This window comes from Dermochelys coriacea, chromosome 5 (assembly GCF_009764565.3).
Source record: "Dermochelys coriacea isolate rDerCor1 chromosome 5, rDerCor1.pri.v4, whole genome shotgun sequence".
Lineage (NCBI taxonomy): Eukaryota > Metazoa > Chordata > Testudines > Dermochelyidae > Dermochelys > Dermochelys coriacea.
The window spans coordinates 15,316,193-15,327,035 of NC_050072.1; the positions used below are offsets into that span (position 1 = coordinate 15,316,193).

Here is a 10,843-nt window from a genome sequence, read left to right on the forward strand (position 1 = left end):
TGGGACCATTCTGTTATCCATTCGAGAATTTGTCTAAATGATAACTCTCTTTCTCTAATAAAATTCTTAACTACTCAGTAGACTCTTTGCCTGTGTAAAGAAACAATCCTTGAAAATCAAAGCAACTACTAAATGTAAAAAGAAAAGGAGGACTTGTGGCGCCTTAGAGACTAACAAATTTATTTGAGCATAAGCTTCCGTGAGCTACAGCTCATTTCATCGGATGGAGTGAGCTGTAGCTCATGAAAGCCTTTTATGCTCAAATAAATTTGTTAGTCTCTAAGGTGCCACAAGTCCTCCTTTTCTTTTTGCGGATACAGACTAACACGGCTGCTACTCTGAAACCTACTAAATGTAAGTAGCACTTGTAAGGAATGTAGGATATAATCATACTGATATATCCTCATTAATTAGTGAACATTTGTCTAGTGTTCTTTAATGCTCAGGCAAAATATTACATGCTTTGTGCATATTAAATGCATTCATTTATTAAGCAGCTGTGCCTGTTTCCACATGGCATAGAGAAAACTCCTTATTCCAATCAGAGTTTACAGTGGAGAAAATGAACCTAGTTAAAAGGATCCAGTTCTGAAGGCAAGAAGTACTTTCCTATGAGGTGCTAAGCAACTTAACTTCAATGGGAGTTGACATCACAAGAGACACTCAACATCTGGATGGGGCCCTAGGCCCATTTCCCAGTTTTCTAAAATATCCTCATAACTTGCAAACCCCGCCCCCTTTCTTTTTTAAAGAGCATTTACTGAAAGACACTTCACAATGAAAAGAGAAATCTATCAGGCAAGGGCCTCGGGGTTTTAACAGTTTTTGAACTCCGGAAACTAGCCAACTCCAACAAACTGAATAGCAGTAATTTTAGAAAATCAGCCCTGAAACTGGAACAAAAAAGGAACAAAGCTATTTTAGTACTTTACTTTTAAAAAGGGAGTTTAAGTTTACATATGGGTGCTGCATGACTTTAGGGCACAACCAGAAAGATAATTGTGCTATAATCAATACTTTAGATCCATTCATCTTCAGAGAGATATGAAGGGGGTTGGTGGAGCTCTGCACCTCCCTGATTTCATCCCCACTTCCGATTTTCACTAAACCTGTGTCCTTCCACAGTGCCAGTCCTATTTATCTAACACAGGGCGAGCTTGCTGCCAACCAGAAGTTTATGCAGACAACCGCAACAGAGCTTGGTGCCAGCCTCAAATGGGCTTCTGCCCTGGCACGGTGCCATTCAATTACAAGCAATAGGCATGAAGAGCTGTGTTAGAAACTTTTAGCTCCCCTCCATTTTTTTAATTTGGTAATGCTTAATTACAGATGATTTTTTTTAAACAGAAGATTTGTACAACCAGATTTGCCAACACTTATTTGTATCAACAAAAATTAATGTTCCTAGAATCCTCTGCTGTACCTTGTACCAATCTAAGTTCATTAGAATTCAAATATAGTGAGTTGACAAGTCATGAATTTCCATTTACTACTTAGAATTGTAAAGTATATTAGGAAGACTTTATACTTCTTGCAGATGTTCATTAAGCAAAGTTGGCAAAACCTACTGACTCACACTATTTTATGTGCATACCCATTCCGAGTTTTCAAGTTACTTGGTACAAGTACATCTAGAACAGGCAACAATGTAAATGGACTACTTACTATAGTTTCTGGGTTTTAAAACTAGAGGGTTTCTTAGCCAAATCATATACTAACTCACTGGGGTGGCAAAGGGGCAAAAATCCCACAGAAACAGCCAAAAAGTGAAATGCATAAGAAGTAAAACAAAAGAAGGAGACATTCCCCCCTGAGAAAGGCATGTTTTCCCTTTTTATCTGAAGACAGTAGCCTACTTTTAAAAGGTCTACTTACCAGTTGGTTTGAGAAAATCCATTGGATATCTGGAGTAGGGTGGAGGGGGAGACTCTGGAATTAGAAAAGCACAGAGAAAATAAAGGCAGAGCCATGAGAAAAAAAGATAGGAACTTATGATAACAGTGGCATTCTTTTAGCAAAACTGTTTGTCTTAGCTCTGGGGGTTGGAGGCAGGGCAGCTAGGCGGTGATTGCCTTGATATTTAGCTGTCAGATAAACAAAAGGGGCCGCCTGGCGCCAGTCTCCCTGCTATCTGCTACTCTGGCTGTCTGATCAGGGCCTCCTTGGCTCGGCTAAAACACTCCAGCACTGGAAATCACCAACTGATCCAGACTGCCAGATAATCCTTGCTAGCTGCACACACATTTAACATTTCACAGAAACGGGAAAAAAGAAATGGCAAGAAAAAAAAAATCAAGTGCTGCCGTTTACCTCTCTCTGCCCTCCCACAACTCTACCCACTACTGAGAACTGGATGATTTCTATTCTACACCAACTAAGCAAAGTTTACAAGTAATTGCAATGTTTAAACACGGGCGGGGGTGGAATGCAAATCAGGGATCGCTCCTTTAGGCCATCGGGTAGGTAACATGGGAGTTAAACGTGCCAAACCCCCCCCCCCCCCCATTGCCATCAACAAAAGAAAACGGCATTTGAAAACTTTCCGTCTTTTTCTTTTTTGCCATTAGCGGATCAACTTTTCTGTGAAACGTTTCTGGGTCTTATTTGGAAAGCGAAGTCTGCTGACTGCGGGAGAGGGAAGCATGCTTGCATCGGACAAACTGGAACCCATAAATTATGCGTTCTCTTGGGAAGGGGTGGTGGAGGATTTGTGAACCACCAACTTCCAATGTTGGGTTGCTTTGTAAATCCCAGACTGGCAGGGAATGCTGTTAAAACATCAGATCAAGGGATTCATTTTCTAAAGCAAAGCAGTCTAGATTATGACTGTTCACTGGGACCTCTCTGCAAAACATCAGCCCTACAGAAGGCAAAATTATCTTCTGAACATCATTTGAAGGGTTCCAGGCACCTACACGTTTCCCTTTTTGTACACAGCCCGCTCCACAAATACAGTAGTGAACCACATCCTTGTTTTACTGCTGGTATGAATTCACCCCCGGCGTTGACCGAAAGAAAACCCGTCGTGCCAGAAGAGCACTGGAAGGAAAGAGAGGCAGGCAAAAACCTGCAACCCTAACTCAGACAACACTTCCATAGGATTAAAGTACGTGGGAATGTTGCCGGAGTCAAACTGGAAGCCTCGACCATTGCATGTGTCACAAACACGGACAATATAGTTGCGTCCTAAGAACCAATGTTGTGCTACCCCTGCCCGGGTTTCTGTCCACACAACAGTCCCCCCCCCCCCCCCCCCGCTCGCCACCCTTACCACCCACACCAGCTCAGCCTGTGCGCCTTCAGCCATACCTAGTTCACAGAGCCTGCTGAGGTGGTGGGGATTGCAGCAGACCAGCTCCGGGTGAGTTTTCCCATAAGATTCACAGCAACATAACCTCTTCACTTCCGAGCAATGCCTGAGATCCGGCCACCGGAACACTTTACCCAGCAGCAAAGGGAGAGAGTACCAATGCTGACCCAGCTTGGAGTCCACCTTGCCCGGCAGGAGGAGGCAGGAGGTCCGCGCGCCCCCTTTGGACTCCACCGCTTGCAAGAGCACCTCCAGTTGTTTCTCCTTCAGCCTCTTCAGGACCGCGTGGGTCAGCGCCTTCAATTCCGCCTCCGAGCCGAGGTGAGCCTTGGTGATCTTCCCCGACTTGCCCATGCAGCAGCCCCGGCCGCCTGCAGCCCCATGCGCCCGGCTGTCCGCTGCTGTTTCGCCGGGCTCCCCTTCCTCCTCCTCCCCGCCGCCGGGCGCACGGCTCCTCCAGAGTCGCCGGACGAGCACCGATCGTTTGGTCCTGAACATGCGGGACGAGAAGAAGGTTCCCCGGCTAAAAAACGAGCATGTCGTCCGCAAATCATGAAGAATCCGGGATCCGAGTCCAGGCAGCAAACACAAGCAGCCTGAAATGATAGGGATACAGTGGGGAGGAGGGCTGGTGGTTGTGGCAGAGCCAAAACAATCTGTAACATATGCCAGTCTCTTAAAGGGTTGGGGGGTTTCCTCTGTCTCTCTCCAATCCTTCAAAAATCCACTGAAAATCCTACAATTTATAGGTTTATATTTAGAACTTTCCACCTCTAGATAAGAAATGGGAAAAATATAAACTAAGAGAGATGGGGGAGGAGGAATCAATGTTCAGCGTAAAAGAAGAATTGCAGAAAACATGCCCCCCTCAAACAGATAAGGGAATAACAGATCTTCTCCCGATGCCGGTCTGTCAAAGCGATTGCAAAACCTTTAGATCACATTTGGTTTCAGACGAGGGTGACTGTTTTAAATAAAAAAGAAAAAGAAATAATAAAGGTCTTCCCCACCCCCCAAAAATTTGTTGCAAAACCAAGGCACAAGATTTAAAAAAAAAAACCCCAACCTATTTCCTTAGTAATAACATATCCACAGATTCCATCAAAAAAGAAGGGGTTTTTTTGGGGAGGGGGGGTTGGGAAAAAAGGAATTTCTATAACATAGGGTGGATTCTTTTCAAAAAGAGCCAAAATAACGTCGCATTTAAAAAAAAACCCTAAAATGTGGACGTTTGAATGAATAATCAAAATGTTTTCAAAAATAAAAATGCATCCAAGAGTGTTGTTACATCCTTGAAAAAAAAAAAAAAAAAAAAAAAGAGAGCCCAACTCGTCCTGATGCTTTTTTTTTTCCCTTTCTTCTTATCGAAGAGTTTAATCCACACACAAAAATCCTCGAGGCGGCTGCTAACCCAGATCTGTGTATTTTTAAAAAGTGGGGAGTCTGTCTTTCCTCCCGAAAGGCTTGATCCGCTCCCTCTCGGTGTGCCTGCCTTTCAGAAAGACCAGGAGGTAGGGACAGATTTTTTTTTAAAAAAATAAAATAAAATAAAATACAGTTGCCCCCACCTCTCCTCCCACCCAGCCCTTACAAAATAAAAGCCACGGATGGGTGAGAAGCGACAGGGGAGGATCCTATAATGAGGGGGGCTGAAATGATCACCAGCCCCCCCCCCCCCCCAGGTCTCTCTTCTGTCTCGCTCTCTCTAGTAAATGCGAATGCAGCCTTTAGCTCCTCTTCCTTCTCTTCTGGCTGCAGCTCCCCTCCTCTGAGGCAGGCTCTCCAGTCCTTGCATCGGCTACCAACACACACCCCAAAAGCTGCTCCTTTCGCTTGGCTCGCCCGGTTTGCTTTGCTGCTTTTTTTTTTATTATTTTTTTTTCCCCCTCTCCTCCTTCCCCTCCTTTTTTCCACTCCCTTCTTCCTTCTGGGGGATCGCAGTGCAGAAGAGCCTGTCTCCCCCACGCACACCTTCTTCTTCTGTCTTCCCTTGGGCGAGAGAGGGGGAGTTGCTCGTCCTTCGGGGGGGGGGGGAAGAGGGGGGTTTCCCAGTTGTGGTGGCTACTACCTAGCAGCGCCCATGGTCGCTCTGCCTCTGCGTCTGGGCTGCTGCTGCTGCTGCTGCCGCCGCCGCCGGCCGCCAGCTCTCCTCGCTAGCCAGCCAACAGCCGCCTTCTCCTCCTCCTCCTCCTCCTCCCTGCTTTGCCTCGGTGACTCGCAGTGCGCAGGATCGCTGCCCGGCCCCGGCCCCCAATCACGTGGGCGTCTAGACACCCAGTCGCTTTAAAAAAAAAAAAAAAAAAAAAGTGATTGTGTTGCGCAAACAACAGCTCGGGTTTCTAAAAGCGTTTCTTGCTCGCTTGCTTTTTTTGTATTTCCTTCTGAAGCCTGCAGGGCGAGGAGGAGGAGAGCGGGCCGGGGAAGTGGATAGAAGGCGCATCACCTTCAGCCACCCCATCCAGGATCTTTAACAAAAAGAACCCCCAAAAATAAGAAACGATCAAGATGCAAAAAAGAAAAGGAGGACTTGGGGCACCTTAGAGACTAACAAATGTATTAGAGCGTAAGCTTCCGTGAGCTACAGCTCACTTCATCGGATGCCGCGAGGTGCCACAAGTCCTCCTTTTCTTTTTGCGAATACAGGCTAACAGGGCTGCTACTCTGAAACCGATCAAGGTACAGTGCACCAAGGAAGTCATTGCTCCTGGAGGTTAACTCGAGAGGATATTTATCAGTGAGATGGTGCTGTTAGGGGTAGCTCCATAGGCGATGCCGCTGTTAGGGGTAGCGCCATAGAATTTTTTTGGTGTGTGTGTTGACAAGTGATCACTCTCCTTACAGGTTTCAGAGTAGCAGCCGTGTTAGTCTGTATCCGCAAAAAGAAAAGGAGGACTTGTGGCACCTTAGAGACTAACACATTTATTAGAGCATAAGCTTTCGTGCATCCGATGAAGTGAGCTGCAGCTCAGGAAAGCTTATGCTCTACTAAATGTGTTAGTCTCTATAGAATTTTTTTGGTGTGTGTGTGTTGACAAGTGATCGCTCTCCTTACAGTGTGTATGATAAACCCCATTGTTTCATGTTCTCTGTGTGTGTATATCAATCTCCCCACTGTATTTTCCACCGAATGCATCCAATGATGTGAGCTGTAGCTCGCGAAAGCTTATGCTCAGATAAATTTGTTAGTCTCTAAGGTGCCACAAGTCCTCCTTTTCTTTTTGTGTTGACATGGTTTGCATTCACATTCAAAAAGAGTTTGCCCTCTCGTTCTTGACATTTTTGTTTTTCTGAACGCAAGATTATTCGTATTATTTGTGGCTCCTTTTGCATTGAAGTGAGTGGCAGATTTGTTTTGAGTAGGGTGCAGGTGGAGCAGGGAGTTGGGCCCTTCATAAAGAAAATGTACCATGAATACAAGAGGTTCTTGCATAAAAGATTCATTTCAGTTGGATAATAAATGGGGGTTTAGAAAATACCCCGAAAAAGTCAGACCTAAATCCTGGAATCAGATTGTTCAGTGTCTATCCTTGTGACTATCCAGAGGCCCCGTATCTGACTGCAGGATGGAGGCCTAAGACCATGGTTGTGTAAAATAAAGAACTAAATTGCAAATATTAAAAAAAAATCTATGAAGAAAACCAACAGTTAAAGTTAATGTGTATAGCCAAAGACATTCTGTACAATGTAATAAAAACACTTGGCACTTGCACAGCACTTGTCATCAGAGGCCAATGGTGGGTAAGTGTTATTACCCCTTTCTTAAAGGGGAGGAAAATCAGACACAGATATTAATAAAATATCATATCAACACTTTGCATGCTTCAAAGGACCTTACATCTGTACTAAATTAAGCCTTGAGCACCCCTGTGAAGTCAGAATTATTATGCCAGTTTTGCAGGGGGGTAAACTGAGATACAGTAGTTAAGTGACTTGTATGTGTATGTGCTATGCTTTAATCCTGAGAACCACAATCCTGCACATACTGACACAGGTAAGTAGTCCTTTGGATTTAAAGGAATTATTCATATGCATAAGTGTTGTCTGAGTCCAGACCCAGACCAACAAGTTGGTTGCTTAAAGTCATACAGTAAGTCAGTTACAGAGTTGGAAATAGAACCAAGTTTCCAAAATCACATGCTCGAAACACTAGCTGCTATAAACAAACTTAATTCCAAAGTAATTGTAGTGAAATAAACAAGACAAAACCCATAAAACACAGACAGCCCAAGAGTTATTATTCTAAAAAGTCCTAGAATGTACATACTGTAGATGCACTGAATTCCTGGAATTGACTTCTCCAGGTGCTTTGGATGCACAAGGAATGCAAGATCAAATGTAGGCCCTATCCTGCAAATACACACATCAGGACTCAATACTAACTACTCACGTGCATCAAAGTTGTTTGTGTTATTGACAGATCAAGGCCTATGGTAGTTGGAAGCCAGATCTTTAGGGCTGGCTTGCAAAATTTTAGGGAAAACATACCATCCTGGGAATAAAATCTACTCACCTATTCTTTATCCATATGATTGGTGATAATAAAAAGTATTTTATTTGCCCATTTTTTATTTGCTCAGGGCATATGGGTGAAGAATTTATCAAGGCTGATCTAGGGCTTTATGGGGGAGGTAATGGGAGGCTAGACATCAGAAATTTCACCCAGAGCTCAGACAGACTGTCTTTTTGTTCTGTGTTTCTACAGAGCCCAGCAGGTTCCATGACTAGGGCTCCCAGGTGCCACAGGAATACAAATAAATACATAAATACTACTACTACTATATTCCAGGTGTAAATGTAAACTTGCTTAACAACTGGGTCACTACATTCTGCAATTTCTGAAAGATGCAGCCCCTTGGGGAGTGCATGCCGGTAATAAGAAAAGGAGTACTTGTGGCACCTTAGAGACTAACAAATTTATTAGAGCATAAGCTTTCGTGAGCTACAGCTCACTTCATCGGATGCATCCGATGAAGTGAGCTGTAGCTCACGAAAGCTTATGCTCTAATAAATTTGTTAGTCTCTAAGGTGCCACAAGTACTCCTTTTCTTTTTGCGAATACAGACTAACACGGCTGCTACTCTGAAACATGCCAGTAATCTAACCTTAAAGTAACAAAGGATTAATGGCCAGGGCAAGGGCAACAGCTTTTCAGTTTGCTGACGCTCTAATACAGTGCAATCTTTTTTTTTTAATGATCACTTTGGAGACTTGAAAAATTGAAAATAAATTACATTTATTTCTTTTAGTAGCTCTTTCATAAGCCTCAGCGGTGACCTTATTTTTTAAGGTCTCCTCTTTTTATTATAGCAATGTATAGAATCTCAAAACCTTTTCACTGTGGTAGAATCACAGAATATCAGGGTTGGAAGGGACCTCAGGAGGTCATCTAGTCCAACCCCCTGCTCAAAGCAGGACCAATCCCCAACTAAATCATCCCAGCCAGGGCTTTGTCAAGCCTGACCTTAAAAACTTCTAAGGAAGGAGATTCCACCACCTCCCTAGGTAATGCATTCCAGTGTTTCACCACCCTCCTAGTGAAAAAGTCTTTCCTAATATCCAACCTAAACCTCCCCCACCGCAACTTGAGACCATTACTCCTTGTTCTGTCATCAGCTACCACTGAGAACAATCTAGATCCATCCTCTTTGGAACCCCCTTTCAGGTAGTTGAAAGCAGCTATCAAATCCCCCCTCATTCTTCTCTTCCTCAGACTAAACAATCCCAGTTCCCTCAACCTCTCCTCATAAGTCATGTGTTCCAGTCCCCTAATCATTTTTGCTGCCCTCCGCTGGACATTTTCCAATTTTTCCACATCCTTCTTGTAGTGTGGGGCCCAGAACTGGACACAGTACTCCAGATGAGGCCTCACCAATGTCGAATAGAGGGGAACGATCACATCCCACGATCTGCTGGCAATGCCCCTACTTATACATCCCAAAATGCCATTGGCCTTCTTCACAACAACGGCACACTGTTGACTCATATCCAGCTTCTCGTCCACTGTAACCCCTACGTCCTTTTCTGCAGAACTGCTGCTTAGCCATTCGGTCCCTAGTCTGTAGCGGTGCATGGGATTCTTCCATCCTAAGTGCAGGACTCTGCACTTGTCCTTGTTGAACCTCATCAGATTTCTTTTGGCCCAATCCTCTAATTTGTCTAGGGCCCTCTGTATCCTATCCCTACCCTCCAGAATATCTACCTCTCCTCCCAGTTTAGTGTCATCTGCAATTGCTGAGGGTGCAATCCACACCATCCTCCAGATCATTAATGAAGATATTGAACAAAACTGGCCCGAGGACCGACCCTTGGGGCATTCCACTTGACACCAGCTGCCAACTAGATACGGAGCCATTGATCACTACCCGTTGAGCCCGACAATCTAGCCAACTTTCTATCCACCTTATAGTCCATTCATCCAGCCCATACTTCTTTAACTTGCTGGCAAGAATACTGTGGGAGACCGTGTCAAAAGCTTTGCTAAAGTCAAGGAACAACACGTCCACTGCTTTCCCCTCATCCACAGAGCCAGTTATCTTGTCATAGAAAGCAATTAGATTAGTCAGGCATGACTTGCCCTTGGTGAATCCATGCTGACTGTTCCTGATCACTTTCCTCTCCTCTAAGTGCTTCAGAATTGATTCCTTGAGGACCTGCTCCATGATTTTTCTAGCAACTGAGTCGAGGCTAACTGGCCTGTAGTTCCCTGGATCCTCCTCCTTCCCTTCTTTAAAGATGGGCACTACATTAGCCTTTTTCCAGTCCTCCGGGACTTCTCCCGATCGCCATGAGTTTTCAAAGATAATGGCCAATGGCTCAGCAATCACATCCGCCAACTCCTTTAGCACTCTCGGATGCAGCGCATCCGGCCCCATGGACTTGTGCTCGTCCAGCTTTTTTAAATAGTCCTGAACCAATTCTTTCTCCACAGAGGGCTGGTCACCTCCTCCCCATCCTGTGCTGCCCAGTGCAGCAGTCTGGGAGCTGACCTTGTTTGTGATGACAGAGGCAAAAAAAGCATTGAGTACATTAGCTTTTTCCACATCCTCTGCCACTAGGTTGCCTCCCTCATTCAGTAAGGGGCCCACACTTTCCTTGACTTTCTTATTGTTGCTAACATACCTGAAGAAACCCTTCTTGCTACTCTTAACATCTCTTGCTAGCTGCAACTCCAGGTGTGATTTGGCCTTCCTGATTTCACTCCTGCATGCCCAAGCAATATTTTTATACTCTTCCCTGGTCATTTGTCCAATCTTCCACTTCTTGTAAGCTTCTTTTTTGTGTTTAAGATCAGCAAGGATTTCACTGTTAAGCGAAGCTGGTCACCTGCCATATTTACTATTCTTTCTACACATCGGGATGGTTTGTCCCTGTAACCTCAATAAGGATTCTTTAAAATACAGCCAGCTCTCCTGGATTCCTTTCCGCCTCATGTTCTTCTCCAAGGGGAACCTGCCCATCAGTTCCCTGAGGGAGTCAAAGTCTGCTTTTCTGAAGTCCAGGATCCGTATTCTGCTGCTCTCCTTTCTTCCCTGT

At 44.7% G+C, this 10,843-nt stretch overlaps 1 protein-coding gene across 3 annotated transcripts in view; it reads right to left on the minus strand.

Annotated features, from left to right (window-relative positions):
• SMAD7 (SMAD family member 7) overlaps positions 1-5,540 on the minus strand; it is a 40,423-nt gene extending 34,883 nt beyond the window's left edge. Inside the window, exons 1-3 of one of the 3 annotated variants that reach the window (XM_038403361.2) lie at positions 5,379-5,528; positions 3,310-3,906; positions 1,876-1,929 (exon numbers count right to left, since the gene is read on the minus strand). In XM_038403361.2, the coding sequence (XP_038259289.1) occupies positions 1,876-1,929; positions 3,310-3,808 (553 nt within the window). In that variant the 5' untranslated portion in view covers positions 3,809-3,906; positions 5,379-5,528. Of the gene's footprint in view, positions 1-1,875; positions 1,930-3,309 lie in introns of all 3 variants that reach the window. The other 2 variants (XM_043514716.1, XM_038403363.2) reach the window with 2 other exon arrangements.
• Between the last annotated feature and the right edge of the window lie 5,303 nt (positions 5,541-10,843).